This window comes from Eumetopias jubatus, unplaced genomic scaffold, assembly GCF_037043125.1.
Source record: "Eumetopias jubatus isolate StellerSeaLion01/CBP00866 unplaced genomic scaffold, mEumJub1_p1.0 scaffold_7, whole genome shotgun sequence".
In the NCBI taxonomy this organism is placed as follows: domain Eukaryota; kingdom Metazoa; phylum Chordata; class Mammalia; order Carnivora; family Otariidae; genus Eumetopias; species Eumetopias jubatus.
This window is the reverse complement of record NW_028274813.1, coordinates 13,660,181-13,675,136: the sequence shown is the minus strand read 5'-3', so window position 1 is coordinate 13,675,136 and position 14,956 is coordinate 13,660,181. Positions and strand designations below refer to the sequence as shown.

Genomic DNA, 14,956 nt, shown 5'->3' with positions numbered 1-14,956 from the left:
TGACACGGAGGGGTGGGCACCCAGGCAGGAAGGGCCTTGGGCTTGTGCAGATCTCATGGTCTCTGGGACTTACCTTTGCCCAAGGACAATTCTGAAGTGCTTTGTAGAACACGCCTTTGCTCCTTTCTTTGTTTCCCAAGGAGACCTGAGGCAGAGGCGGGGGAGAATTACAAAGAGGATTAATTGAAGCAAAGTCTGAGGCCACAGGATCCGGCCTGTCCACCCTGTCCTGATCCACGCGGGGGCTCAGCCGCTGGGCAGGGGTGCTCGGGGCCAAGGCTGCGTGGCTTTTCCCCTGCACCGATGGACCCGGAGGGGACCGGGCCCTCCGACTTCGGACTGGTCCACCTTCTTCACGGGGGCCATCGTGCCTCGCATCAGAACAGCGCCCAGAACGAGGCCGTGTGCGCGCGACCAGGCTGATGACTTTACACACACAAAATGTCTGCTTTAACGCTTGCCGTTTTCTAAGATCTTAGAGTAATGAGGTAACCGGCATCACTGAATCAGCTCCTTGTTAATAAAAATAGACCTCTGGTCAGGAATTTCAGCCTGAGAGCACGCAGATATACAGCATATTCTCTCTCCAAGTATAATATCCTTAATCCCAACCCCTAGACACACTGCTCCAGTTTCCAGTGGGCATGGAAAGGGCACATGTGTCCTCCCCACCACCCCCGGATCCGGGTGTGTCCCGGTCCCAGGAAGGGATCTGTTACTCAGTGGCTCCTCGAAGGCACCACAGCTCAGCAGGGCCGCTCCCCAGGCCAGCAGAAACCTGCAGCTGTGAATGGGCACAAGCCAGGCTCATGGAGCTGAAGTCCTTCTGGGCTTTCTCCCCACCCACCTCCTCCACGCTGCCATTCCCACAGGGAGAGCTTTCTAGTGGCTGCTGGCTCTTCCCACCGGATGGCCAGCACGTGGCATCTGGCACGAGACTGACCCCCAGAACCTGGGGGATGCATCTAGAGACTCCAGCCTGTGGCTTAGGAGCTCTGTCCACTAAAGATGGCCTCCCTTCCTTTGCAGTTCCTTCAGGTTAACTCTCACAGAAACAGGGACTAACTTTGGGCTACAGCCAGCACCTGAGATGGCGGGCCTTCGCCACCCCCAGAGCCAGCTGCAGAGCCCGGGGGACTCCTGTCTTCCCTCCCCTCCAGCCCTTCCGAGGCTGGACCTCTCTGAATTCATACGCAAGGAACGGTGAGAGCTGTCCTTCCTTCACACACCAGAATACTTCAATATCCTCTCACAAACTTAGGACACAGTTTCCTTGTTCTTGAAAGAAGGAAAAATTGTACTGTCCATTCTCAAGCCCTGTATTTGTGAGGCTCACTGATAACCCTGGAATCCAGCAAATTCAGGTACATCGGTTGGCTAGACTCCAGTGAACACTGCTCTCTGCGATTCCCTTCATCAGCCACTGGAGAACGCCTAGGCTACCAGGTATGGGAGGGCTCCATGCCAGGCAACAGCGCTGTGCTGACCCTTGGTTGTCCCCGTGCAGGATCTCATATTCTGAGACCCAACCTAGTACCCACCCTCGGCCTCTCCCGAGAGCAGAGCCTCCCCTGGGAAGACGAGCTGCCCTGGCTCTCTGCGTCCGTCCTCACCCTCTAAGTTTCCTCGTCCTGACAACCCGTGCCTTCTGGTACCATTCCTAAGTCCAAGCTGAAGCAAGAGCGACAGGCGACTCCCACATGCTATGCGACCCCGCAGCGTCAGGATGGGGTGAGCACAGAACCAAAGGGGACGCAGCCGGGGAAGGAGCAGAGCGTGGGGGCCACCTTCCCCGTATGGCCGACTGGTCTGCAGAGTGAAGGGGTGCCAGGGTCTCACGCAGAGGCCACTCTAGTCAGGGAGGGAGCCTCACACACACCCCAGGAGGGACCCAGCCAAGAGGACCCCGGCGACCGGAGGACACAAGTGAGTGGGCACAAGACAGGCTCATGGAGCTCAAGCCCTCTGGGCCCGCCCCCCAAGGCCCGAGCCCGGAGAGCAAGAGGGCCTTGTGCGGGGGCCACTGCCCCTCCACAACAGCAAGTGCGCAAGCAAGGGATCACCTCCTCGGCCCCCGTGTACCCTCCTAGCTGGCGCGGGTCGCCCCCAGCTGGCGGAGGCAGCATCAGCGGAAAGGGAAACACCTGAGGGGCTTTGGTAAAATTTGATTCTCTTTTCTTATCTGGTTGTAGACAAATCTGAGCAGCTGTTAGTGAATACAACTTTTTTAAAGTAACTTGACCCAACTGATACCCAACCCAAACAAAAAGCTGTTTCCACAACACCCGGAGTGCTCCAGGGAGGAGGCTTACGTCCCCATGACCAGCAGAGTGAACGGAAGATGACTCTTCGCCCTCCCACCGGCTCTTCTAAGCGCTGGCCTTTCGATGAAGGCTGACCTCCGCCCGCTGCCAACACGGGGGAAGAAGAAATGATGCTGGAGGGTAAAACAAGCCAGGGACTACAGAGGGGCCATGGCTCCTTCCGCTTGTAAGATTATTTCACCAGCTAACGTTTCATACACCGTCCTTTCTTTCCTGATTGTGTAGCTGGATGACCAAACTAAAGAACTCTCACAATCTTGAAAAGCACTGCAATTCTGGGTGCCCGGCTGGCTCCGTCACTGGAACATCTGCCTTCGGCTCAGGTCGTGATCCCGGGGTCCTGGGATCGAGCCCCGCACTGGGCTCCCTGCTCTGTGGGGACCCTGCTTCTCCCTCTCCCTCTGCCTGCCGCTGCCCCTACTTGTGCTCGCTCTCAAATAATCTTTAAAAAAAAAAGAGAGAAAAAGAAAAACAAGAACTGCAATATTAGCCAAAACAACAAAACAAGGTTTGGCAGAACGTGTTTACACATGCAAGGAGAACGGCGCATTTGAAAGCGCCCTCGCAGCAGAGGTTTCAAGCGGAGTTCCAGCGTTGGTGGGCAGCGTTCACTGGCCAATCCCGCCCCTGTCCCACGTGCTCCGTGGCCAAGAAGCAGCTGTAATCCCTCCATCACTTTTGCAGGAAAAAAAACAAGCGCATAAACAGGCTTCCGTGCATATAGATCTACACATGTGTGCACACACGTGCACACACATACACACACACGGGAAGGCACACACGCACACACAACCAAAGCACCAGCTCTCCTCCGCAGAGCTGGCTCCCTTCGGCCCTCTCCTCACCTTGCATTCTGGCCCTAACTGGACTTTTTCATGGGGTTATCAAAGCCTCGGGAGCCAACCCAGATGCCTCAGGAGCTGCAGGAGAAGTCATGCTCAAACTCGTCCTTGGTTCAATGCTACCTCTTTCCAGAAAGACAGAAATTCCTTAAGGGCCTGAATCTTCTCTTCCAAGTCAAGGAGAATTTTTCTACAATCCAACCAAATTTGGCTCAGGAAGATTCTTTGTAAAAATACCCTAAGTCCATCTTTGCCCTAACCACCTCTACCGACAACAGGGGAAGTTAAACTGGCAAGTCTGCAAGCCCTCCCTTTTCACATTTCAAGGTCCTTCATTTGCTTACAAAGACTCACACGGTATCAGCACTGGAAATTTGAGGGAGCACCTCCCCTGCTCCTTCGGCTGAGTGGTCCCACCACAGGAGCGGCGATGAAACGGGAAGCCGGTTCTCCGGACTGCGGTCTGCCTGAGCTGCACCCCCGCCCCGATTAACAGGCAGCAGCGACGAATGCGCTGGGAACGCACCATCTGGATTTCTGAAGGTTTCCATTTCACACACGGTCGAAATATAAAACCGGAGCTTTTGGGTCTGATGAGTAAATGTTAAAAAAAAAACAAAAACTTTTGGGGCGCCTGGGTGGCTCAGTAGGTTAAGCGTCTGCCTTCAGTTCGGGTCGTGATCCTGGGGTCCTGGGATCGAGTCCCACCCACATCAGGCTCCCTGCTCGGCGGGGAGCCTGCTTCTCCCTCTGCCTCTGCCTGCCACTTCCCCTGCTTGTGCTCTCTTTTTCTCTTGTCAAACATATAAAATCTTACACAAAAACAAACCACACAGACTTGGGTTGGTTCATCTTGATGCCGACTTCTGCCCGCAAGGATGTGCCTCCTTGTCCTGGGTGTGCCGGGAAGCTGCTGTCATGACACGCAGCGGCTCCCCTGCCATCGGGAGTCTAAGAGCTCAGGGGAGGCACACCAAGACGAATTCCAAAATCTCAGATGGGGAAGGCCCAAAGCTCTCCCAGCCCGTAACTTACTTTCTCCACATCTCTTTATACCCAAGTCTGTCATGTGCTGATTGGCAAAGTTCAAATACTTTGACTGCCTTGAGAATTTATCCAGTGCAAATAATCAGAGAGATAAGGAAGGTCACTCCTGGCCTCTAAAAAGTACAATATTTATTAGAGATCACTTGGGTGTGATTTAGTAGCCTTCAGCTGAAACACTCAAGTGGCCCAGGAGACTACATTTCTGAAAAACCACGCAACTTGGCAGATGTATTCCAGGAAATGAGGCATCTCAACCAGGTCCTTAACCAAAGGCAAAGTCACCTCACAGACTCCGCGAGGCCCAAGCAGCACCTTTCAGCCCCACACGCATGTGACCACGATCAAACGGCATCTGCCCGTATTCGGTCGCTAACTACGGGTACTTCTACGTGAAAACAAAGCTGCTCTGCAGAGGCCTCTTGTCAAAACTACATTCTAGGGTGAATCCTACCTTCAATGACGGAACAGAATCAGAACCTGGGAATTCTTATGAACAGAGAGGGCAGAGAATGAAGGTCTCTTTCCAATGAAAGCTCTTAGGCCATTTCTAAGTTGTTGGCTCAAGGAAGTCACCTCCGAGAGAGCCACATTAAGTTCTCCTGCGAACAGCCCAGGGATTATTCCTATCACCCGACCAAAGCGCTGAGGAGCAATGCAACCTGTGTCCCCCTCCCGAGTCCAGAGAGACCTGACATGACTCCACCAGGGTTCTCAGAAGGATTCGTCGAGGCCGAGAAGGTGTGAGGGGGAAAGTTAAGCCCCTGCCAGCTTTCCTGGGACGTGGCTACTGGACACCTGCACGTTCTCCCCTCTGAGGAAGCAGCGGAGGCTCGGCAGGAAAACAGACACTCGAAACATTTTCTTACCAGAAAGTTCAAATACATTCTCCACAGTAAGGGGCACTGGCTGCCGCTGTCACTCCGCAAAGCATTTTCAAACAGGGCTTTGATCCGATGCGTTAAGCCGGTCTCAGGAATTGTGGCGTGGACCTCTCTGCCACCCACCCTGCAAAACAAGGCTCACGTGACCCCGAGACCTGTGCTCGCGCCCAAGGCGCCGGCGGGGGAGGTGCGCTAGCCACGGCCAACGTCAGCTCCGGCAGGACCAGCGCGTCAGGGACGGGGCCGTCCCCCGGGTCCGGCGGCGCTGGGGGCGAGACTGCAGACACGAGGGGCCCCTCCAAGGCCAGAGGAAGGCAGCGCCCAGGGTTCCGTGTTCTCTAGGCCAGAGTCCACCCAGGACTCACAATCTCCCTGTGTCTCCGCTTTCGAGAGCCAAGCCCCCGCTTTACTGAGCAGAACGCAAATGCTCCCTGGCGGGAAGGAAAGTCCTTTCAATTTAGGGGATGTAGCGAGAGTAAAATCCCAGCGGAAGAAATAAAAAACAAAGTGAAACGCTCTTCAGAGGCGGCTCTGAGGCGTCCGCTGACACGAGGCCAGAGCGAAGCCACGGCCGAAGCACTCCCGGGAGGACACACGCGCCACATCAAGAGACGACACGGGGCGCGCGACGCCGTCATCACCAGGAGTAAGGACGGGGGCCAGGAATTCCTTCCCTCCGGGCTCTGGGCTCAGCACTTCCCTCCCCGGCCCCGCCGAGCAGCCCGCACAGGAGGCGGTCTCGAGAGGACGGGACTCGCCCGAGGCCACACGGCCAGGCCGGGGCAGCGCTGGGGTCTGAACCCACAGTCCCACGCGGGAGCCCCTGCTCTGGCCCGGGACGCAGTTACCACGGCTGCTCCGCCAGGCACCGCGGTCACGGCAGGCACAGCGCAGGCTCTGCGGACGCACGGACATCCGTGCTTACCTCTGAACGCTTTCCACCAGCCTCTTCCTCATCTTCTCAGCTTCAATGGCAAATAGCCACGGCTCCAAGGGTTTGGCAGACCTGGTGATGGCATCGAAGAATCTTCTGGTCTTACTGGCCGCGTGGGACCGACTCTGAATCTGTACGTAGGCCCTCCACAGAACCTGGTTGCCCGGGTACCACCGTAAGGCGTCCGAGAGCGCCTGCCGCAGAGGAGCCACGGGGCAAGCGCTGACTCTCGCGTGGAAGCGGAGCAGGCTCGTGTGCGTCAGCGTGACGGCCTCGAGACCGCGGCCCGGGCTCTGCGCGCAGCCGGGCTCGTCCGGGCCACAGCCGCCCGGGGAGACCGAGCCCCGCAGCTTCGCACACGCCTGCTCGTAGAGCCGCACCGCGGCATCGATCCCCACGGTCAAGTACTGGAAGAGCATGAAGCACTGGAGCGGGCCGGTGAGGCGGTGAGAGGCGTCGGCGGGAGCCGGACCGGAGCCACAGCTCTGCCCCCAACAGTCCTGCAGCGCGTGTTCGTAAGCCTTCCGGGCCTTCAGAACGTGAACGGCCAAGACCGGCCCGGAGTAGGGTGCGTAGGGACCATTCTCCGTCAGTCTGGTCAGTATGTGGACGGCTCGGGCCGTGGCGGCCCCTCTCGCGGCCGGCGAGAGCTCCAGCTCCAGCTCCAGCTCCAGCCCCGCGTAGAGGCGGCCGAGCTCCCAGAGCTCGCACCCCCGCGGTTCTCCGCTCCCCGCCAGGCTGAGCGCCGCGTCGAACACCTTCCTGGCGTCCTCGGTGTTGCCGAGCAACCACTCCACATGTGCGTACTGCTTCCAGAGGCAAAAATTGTTGCGGTTTTCTGGCTCCTTAAGGAGGTTTTTGGCGAGTTTTTTGCAGTTCTTTCCTTGCGACTTTAACCTCTTCTTGTTTTTAGTGTGCAGACACCAAATGACCTGGAAGTAAAAAAGAAAAGGACTCCCAAGTGCTCTGTGATTTTCAAGCAATCCCTTTGTCCTGTGCACTTCAGAAAGCGACACGGGCGTCTACACTTCCTTTCTTCATCACATGGCTGCTAAACACTTAGGCTCTCCGAACTGGACAATATCAGGATTGAACCAAGGCCACTGGCACCCCCAAACGACCGCATCCAGGTTTCCACCGGAAACCTCGGAAAACAAGGCTCGTCTGCTCCAAGTATCCTCCTCCAGCGAGAGGGGGGCCACCAAATTTCCTCGCACACTTTTCTCATAATACATCCTGGTGTGCGCAATCTGCGTAGTTCAGGCGCAGAGCTCTGGGCGTTAGAGTCAATACTAACTGGTGGCCAGGAGAAGGCAAAAGAGTCCATCCTAGAGGAATTTCTCGCAGACAGATGTGAAGAGCAGGGTAAGTAGCTTAGTTTATCTTTTAATAAACCCCGAAACCCCCTAATGCCTGCTTAAGCTTGGTTCTTCACGCTAACTGCTCGTATAATCCCAGACACCTGGCAGAGGAGCGAACACAACAGCTCCAGTCACTGACGAGCTGCGCACCCCCGCTTTCCTCCTGCCCTCCCAGCCCCTCTGTGGGGCGGCCACATCCTGGGGCCTTGGGGGTCCCTGAACAAGGAGGTGCCGAAGCCCGGCGCTTGAGGAACACCAAGAGCCCCGTGATCGTTTCTGAAGCCCCCACGCGGGGCGGGGGAGGCCGGAGTTACCTTTGCCATCTCGTACTGTAGCCAGGAGAAGCAGAGCTGAGACCTCTCCTGGCCTGAAAACAGAGGCATCACAAGGTGAAAGATGTTGCGGATGAACTCCTCGCCCTCTCGATTGTGCCCGCGGGTCCAGCGGCGGCAGCCCAGTGGGTCTGAGCGGCCAACACAGCTGACGCCGGAAAGGGACAGGTTGAGAAAAGTCAGTGGCTTTTCATCATGAAGCCCATTATCGAAGATGCTGTCCTCATCCATGGCCAGGTAGAGGCAGGAGGCTGGGGGGCTGAGGCCAGAAGGCACGCCCAGGAACTGCAGAAAGGCCACAACCAGCTGAAACTGAAGATCCTGGCTGGAGAGCTGGATCAGAGACTGAGCAATGTCATCGAACAGCACCTGTAACCAAGACACGGTGAGGTGGCCCGCCAGGGAGCACGGTTTGTTCACCGCGACAGATAAGCGACAAGGCTTCGCGACCTTCCCCACGGCTCCTTTTATGTGGATGTGCTAATGATTCAACACTGTTCCAATTAAATTTTGAACAGACAACAGCTAGGTTTCCCACAAGCTGCAAAAAAGCTAGAGGCCTCGCCAGGTACTGGAGAGCTGGCGGGAGCTGGTGGCGTTCTCATGCTGCCCAGGCACTCTCAGGAGGAGGGAGGGCCGTGAGCGGGCTTAAGCCGAAACCTTCCAAAGGAGCCTGGTGGATTCACAGAAAATCTCGGATCATATTCCCTTTTGAAAGCACACATAATTGCTTTTGTAGTTACTTTAATAAATTACGATCGTCAAAACTGTTTATTAAGACAGAAGATAAGAATTTTATTTGGGGGCACCTGGGTGGCACAGTCGGTGGAGCATCCGACTCTTGGTTTCGGCTCAGGTCCTAATCTCAGGTTGTGAGATCGAGCCCCACATCAGGCTCTGCGCTCAGCAGTCTGCTTGAGATACTCTCTCTCCCCCTCCACCCTTCCCTCCTTCTCTAAAAATAAGTAAATCTTTAAAAAAAAAAAAAAAAGAATTATTTGGTGGTTTCTTCATATAAAATTGCTTTCAGAAATGAAAAATATGCTCAAAGGTAGATAAACAGCAGCAAGGGAGGAAGGACACTTTATCATCCACGGGCCGTGGTAAGAGCAATTCTAAGACATAATGCTAACTGTACATGTCCGTAGCTGATTTCATGCAGTCACTTTAAAGTGTAAGGCCACGGAGACCGGCCTGTCTCAGGGCACCACTGACCTACTTGGTCTCCGAGGCTCCCAGCAAAGAGGAAACCAAAGCATGAGCACAGTAAAACTGGACTCCCTGGTCTCAGACTCCTCAGAATTGTCAATTCATCAGAAAGCTTTTCTCCTCCAGGCGCTGATTAGAGAAAAAGCTAAGTGACAAGAACTGCTCACAGCAGAAGCTTGCTCCAGAAATAAGCTTCCAGAAAACTGCCAGAACTCTGAGCCTCGAGAACCAGCTTCTGGAGAGGTGACCCTGAATGGTGTAAAACCCTCGAATACCGAAGACCCTGCTCTTCCCAACGCACGCAGTGCCAGTCGGGAAAGGGACATCCTGTGCAGACTCGCCTCGCAGCAGGCCACACACCAAACACCCTAGAGCTGAGCAGCGGTTTCCCTGGCGTCGGCCCCTTCTTCCCGCCCAGAGCTCCCCAATTCCCTGCGTCCTAACCCCATTCGCCACTCCTCAAACATTCCGGGCACGTGTGCTGATCCCTGTGCCTGGAGCAAAAGAGCCGGCATCGAACAGTCATTCAACATCCAGGAACACTAACTGAGCACAAGAAAAGCACTGTCTGTGCCCTGGTGATCCAGCAAAATCCCCACCCTCGGGGCATGTAAATCACAGGAGGGTCGCAGACAACCAACCAGGCCTCAGCTGGGGAGCCTCGCGACCGCAAACACCTGCTGGTCTGTCCCTAGAGTGCGTCACATGCCAAGCAGTACGGCTGGGGTCTTAGGAAACTGGGTCCATTTCAGGCTCCAAATAGAATCTCTTCCTTTATTTTAACGTCGAACGTCCAGAGCTGCTGGCCACGAGACAGGGGTAGCATGGGCCACGTCACTCCAGGACAGTCAACGAGACAACCGAAGTGCCTGGCGCACAACAGTGGCTCCAGAAATGTGAGCGGCTTCCCCAGCAACACCAGCTGTGTACGGACTGTCCCAGCGCAGCCTCGCCGTCCAGTCCCCGTCCTCCAGAGTCAAACCACCACGTCTCTGAGGACGCAAGCGTGCGGTGGGGAGAGCGGACGGACAGAGCTAAATAACCTAGAACAGGGATACCACGTTTTGAAAACCCTGAGTCCTCAGGCTTCCGTGTGAAAAATTAACTGAGTGACTGGAAGACCATCTCTTGGAGGGGCCTTCCCTCCGACCTGGGCACGGGAACTATGCGGTTAGGCTCCTCCACGCTCCCACAGCACCGGTGGCCGGTGAGGCCTCCAGAGACAGGAACGGGAGCAGGCTAACCTCTCCCAAGCCAGGCAAGTGCCCCGGGCGCTCAGCAAGCTTCCTGCAGGTAAGCAAAGCCCGTGGCAGTGGGGAGAAGGGAAGGACCCCGCGGCTGGCCTCCCTCCCAGGGTGGGACACTCACCTGTCTCTCTGGGTCCTCACAGTCTTCCTCGGTTTGCTTCTTGGTCTTATCAGGGCGCCACGGCCGCCAGTGCCTCTGGTCTCGGGACCGCTCGGCGGCGAGCCAGATCTGCCACCTGGGCAGACTTGTATCTCTTATTTCCTGGTCCTCGTCTTCTGGTTCGTCATCATCATCATCTAGACGAGAGCAAAACTTTTAGCTCACCTCACCAGCAAATAAAACCACCACGGATGCCCAACCAGTCTGCAACACCAGCTGCTGTGGTGGGCCTCTGGAGGGCCAAGACGAGTTAGAGCCAGGCCCGGCCTTCTGGAACGTTCAGGGACTCAGAGGCATTGAGGGACTCTCCTATCACCAGTCGGGTTCCCAAAAAACCCTGGCAGGTTAGCCAATGGAATCAGATGATTTTTAATGCTATCATAGCAATTAAAATGGAACACACATATTCTAGAACAGCACTGTCCGACAGAACCTTCTACGATGATGACATAACATATACCTTCTGCGTACTATGGTAGCAACCAGCCACGTGTGACTTAGTGGGCACCTGAAATGTAGCTGGCGGCAGAACTCAATTTTTTACTTCATTTCATCTTAATTTAATTAAAATGGCCACATGTGGCAAATGCCTACTGTACTGGACAACACAGTTCCAGAACGCTAAATGACACTTAGTAACAGCACTGGTTTAGGTTTCCTAAAGCCATCAGGATTTTCAGCCAGTGGCCTTATGATCACACCCTGTGTTCACTTCTCAAAAAAAGTCAATTCAAGATATCCTGTACTTTCACTTTGTTCCCTAACTCTGAACATGCAGAATGGAAGAGGAGAAAAGTCTTGAGTCTTCTGTAAAGTTCAATATTTAAAAATAAACAAACAGGCTATATAAAATGGTATGGCTACCCCAGAAAACAGGTGGGCAGTTTCTTATAGATATTAAACGTACATTTATTTATACATGACCTGGCAACTGCACTCTTGGATGCTGATCCCAGAAAAATGAAAACCTACGCGCACACAGACGCCTGTACACTAATACCCACAACAGCGTTACTCATAACGGCCAAACTCTGAAAACACGCCCAGTGCCCCGCAGTAGGTCAACAGTGAAATAAACCTCGCGGTATGTCTACACCATGGACTACTACTCATGGTAAATGAGAAAAAACCACAGATGCGTGCAATAATTCGGATGGATCTCGGGGATGATGCGAAGGGGAAAAAAGCCCATCGTAAGAAGTTACACAGAAAATGAATGTTGGTGAGCATATGGAGAAACTGGAACCCTTGTGCACCAATTGTGAGAGTACAAAATGGCACAGTCCTGTGAACAGTATAGTGGTTCCTCAAAGAATTTTATTTTTTTTTTTTTAAGACTTATTTATTGGTGTGCCTGAGTGGCTCAGTCATTGAGCCGTCTACCTTTGGCTCAGGTCATGATCCCAGGGTCCTGGGACTGAGCCCCACATCGGGCTTTCTGCTCAGTGGGGAGCCTGCTTCTCCCTTTCCCGCTCCCCCTGCTGGTGTTCCCTCTCTCGCTGTGTCTCTCTCTGCCAACTAAAGAAATCTTATTTTATTTATTTATTTATTTTTAAGATTTTTTTTTTTAATTTTATTTATTTATTCATGAGAGACAGAGGGGGGTGGAGAGAGAGAGAGAGAGAGAGAGAGAGAAGCAGAGGGAGATGCAGGCTCCCAAGAAGCAGGGAGCCCGATGCGGGACTCGATCCCAGGACCCTGGGATCATGACCTGAGCCGAAGGCAGACGCTTAACTGTCTGAGCCACCCGGGTGCCCTATTTATTTTTAAGATTTTATTTGGCAAAAAAACTATGGAGCTAATCCATAGTTTTCATTCCCTGAAGAAACCAAGGCCCAGGAAGGTGACACATCTTTGAGAAGAGGCTAGCCAAGCCTGGGCCTCTCTCCCCCTCGCACTTTCAACAAAACCAGGGGGAGAAGCAATGAGGGCTGGGAGCTGTGCCGGCCAAGATGGCAGCCACGCCCATGTGGCTACGGGGCACTTGAAAACGACTAGTCTGAAGTGAAACGTGCTGTAAAGTGTAAAAATACACCCCAGATTTCAAAGAGTTTGTGTGAAAAATAAAATGCAAAATATCTCAATTTTTTTAATAGTTACACATTGAAATATTAAGGCTTTGACACACTGGGTCACACAAAATGTATCACCAATGTTACTTTCATCATCTTACTTTTTTAATGTGGTGACTAGAAAATATGAAGTTACTTTTGTGGCTTGAATTATGTTTCTATTGGACAGCGCTGTCTTAGGCTGTAAATCCAGAAATTACTTGTCATTTAGAATGACAGTTACATAAATGCTAGTTAATAATTATTTTATAGTATTCTTAATAGGGAGGGATGCTTCAAAGGATCTGATGGTCTGTACATTGCCAAGAAAACAGAAAGACTGTCCTTAGGACACACTAAATGGGGTGGGAGGGGAGGACTCGTAGGGAGTAGCAACCTTTTAAAAGGAAAAATGAAACTTCCTCTGGAAAGAAACTCAAACCCTCCACAGGGTTGGGGGGTTGACTCTAAGGGTAAGAGACAGTCTATAATCTCCCAACGCATCCACTTAACGTATTTCTGACATTTTCATGTTTCTACAGTGTTCTTAGAGACTGACAAAAGAGTTTATACATATAAACAAATAATCAGAAAGACGTGAAAACACATTCCAGAAGAAGGCGGCAGAGGTGTACGCATCCTAAAGAGAGGTGCCTTACCTGGACTGATGACCACCCAGCCGCCTCGCTCCTGCTGGTGCATCCAGGCTCTCCAGCCTCGAGCACCCTTCTCCCCAGCCCGGGGCTCCCCGCTGTCCCAGAAGGGCTCAAAGAATTCCACCTGTTCAGGTTCAAAATACGGAGGTGAGCCTAACTTGTACAAAACTGCTGAGTCACTGAGCAAAGTGTGCTCTAATAGGCCTAAGAGGGGCTTCTGGTTGAAATCTTGGGTGCCATCAGTCTTTCCAGTAGATACAGGATACACCCCAAAACAGAAAAAATAATGAGCTAGTGTGGTAGGCGGCCTCCAAGATAGCCCCCCGTGACCCTACCCTTGCCTTGTGGCATTCACACCCCTGAGTGTGCGCTGGGTCTAGTGACCTGTAACAAACAGACACGGTAAAGCGTGACGGGCTACCACTTCTGAGAGTCTGTTACAGAAAGACCGGCCATGGTCGGCGAGAAGGGCCTCCAGCTGGGTAGGAGAGGATTGGTTTCCCATCTCTGACCCTGGTATGCCAGTCTAACTGGGGACAGGGACACAGCCCGTTCCCCTAAAGCCACGGGGCCCCTGAATACCTGAAATCATGTCGCTTTCAAGACCTTCCAAGGAGAAGGGGATTCAAAGTTTCAATAGGACAGACTGGGAGTTATTGAGGGCATGACATCTCAACTCTGTGTTCCTAAAATCTGGCACAGTGCCCAATACCTAGTAGGGACTCAATAAACGCTTGTTGGCACAGCCAGTGAATAAAAAGGTCTGTGTGTTAAAGCCAGGCCCTGTGATCACACCTCTGCTCTCATGCATTTGGGCACTAGGTCTGCTGTGTGTGGTGACCAGTTCAGTGCAGTAATTCCCTGTAGAGGAGAATGTGAACACAGCAATGAACAGAAAAGCAATCGTGTTATCACCTGACAATAAGGACTTTATTTTTTTAGCTGTTTTAATTCTTTTTTAAAAATATTTTATTTTAGAGAGAAAGAGCACAAGCAGGGGGAGTGGCAGGCAGAGGGAGAGGGAGAAGCAGACTCTCCGCAGAGCAGGGAGCCCGATGCGGGGCTCGATCCCAGGACCCTGGGATCGCGACCTGAGCCGAAGGCAGGCACTTAACCAACTGAGCCACCCAGGCGCCTCGACAATAAGGACTTCAAAAGTGAGCCAACCACTTGCTCAAGGAAAGCTTTTGTAAGAAACCTTTAGAAGAAGACGAGGCTTCCAGGGACAAGCTGTGGACCAGGAGCCGCAGGACGGTCCAGCCTGAGCCCAGGGCGGTGCCCCGCACACATGCAAGAGAGCCCCGGGAGGGCAGGGCAGTGGTCTGGACACGGGCCCCGTACCAGGTGCCCAGCAGCCACCTCAGGTAGGGGAGCTGGAAAGACCACGCTCTCTCTTCGCAGTCTTGCTCTTACAGGAGGGATAGAAGAAAGCGCACTCAACAAAAAGAAGTGTGGCTTTTTTTAAAGTGTGAAAGTTACAACGGATTTATTTATATTCCATAGCAACACAGACCAAGGGGTGCCTGGGTGGCTCAGTAGGCTACACGTCTGCCTCTGGCTCAGGTCATGATCCCAGGATCCTGGGATTAAGCCCCATGTCAGGCTCCGCAGGGAGCCTGCTTCTCCCTCTGCTGCCCCCCCTCCTCATGAGCTCTGTCAAATAAATGAAATCTTAAAAAATAAAAAAAAAGGAAAAAGAAACACAGACCAGACTCTGCTTCTTTCACGCTATACTACTGTGTCTTATAACAATGTCTCTCAGTTTTAAAGATATGGAATGTCCTTAAAGATAAAGCTTTATTTCAAAGTTGTCTTGTAAATGCTTTGAAACTACATGTGTTGTTAGTATTGAAAACCTCCAGAGCACGCAGCGGGGTCTGCTGACACTTGAGGGGAGCGGCTCCTCATGCTT

General features: G+C 53.2%; 1 protein-coding gene across 1 annotated transcript in view; it reads right to left on the bottom strand.

The window, feature by feature from the left end:
* Positions 1 to 14,956, bottom strand: part of NRDE2 (NRDE-2, necessary for RNA interference, domain containing) — a 53,775-nt gene that overhangs the window by 7,175 nt on the left and 31,644 nt on the right. Inside the window, exons 8-13 of the mRNA XM_028098176.2 lie at positions 13,048 to 13,168; positions 10,299 to 10,474; positions 7,704 to 8,090; positions 6,020 to 6,960; positions 5,080 to 5,218; positions 74 to 145 (exon numbers count right to left, since the gene is read on the bottom strand). Of these exons, the coding sequence (XP_027953977.2) occupies positions 74 to 145; positions 5,080 to 5,218; positions 6,020 to 6,960; positions 7,704 to 8,090; positions 10,299 to 10,474; positions 13,048 to 13,168 (1,836 nt within the window). The remainder of the gene's footprint in view (positions 1 to 73; positions 146 to 5,079; positions 5,219 to 6,019; positions 6,961 to 7,703; positions 8,091 to 10,298; positions 10,475 to 13,047; positions 13,169 to 14,956) is intronic.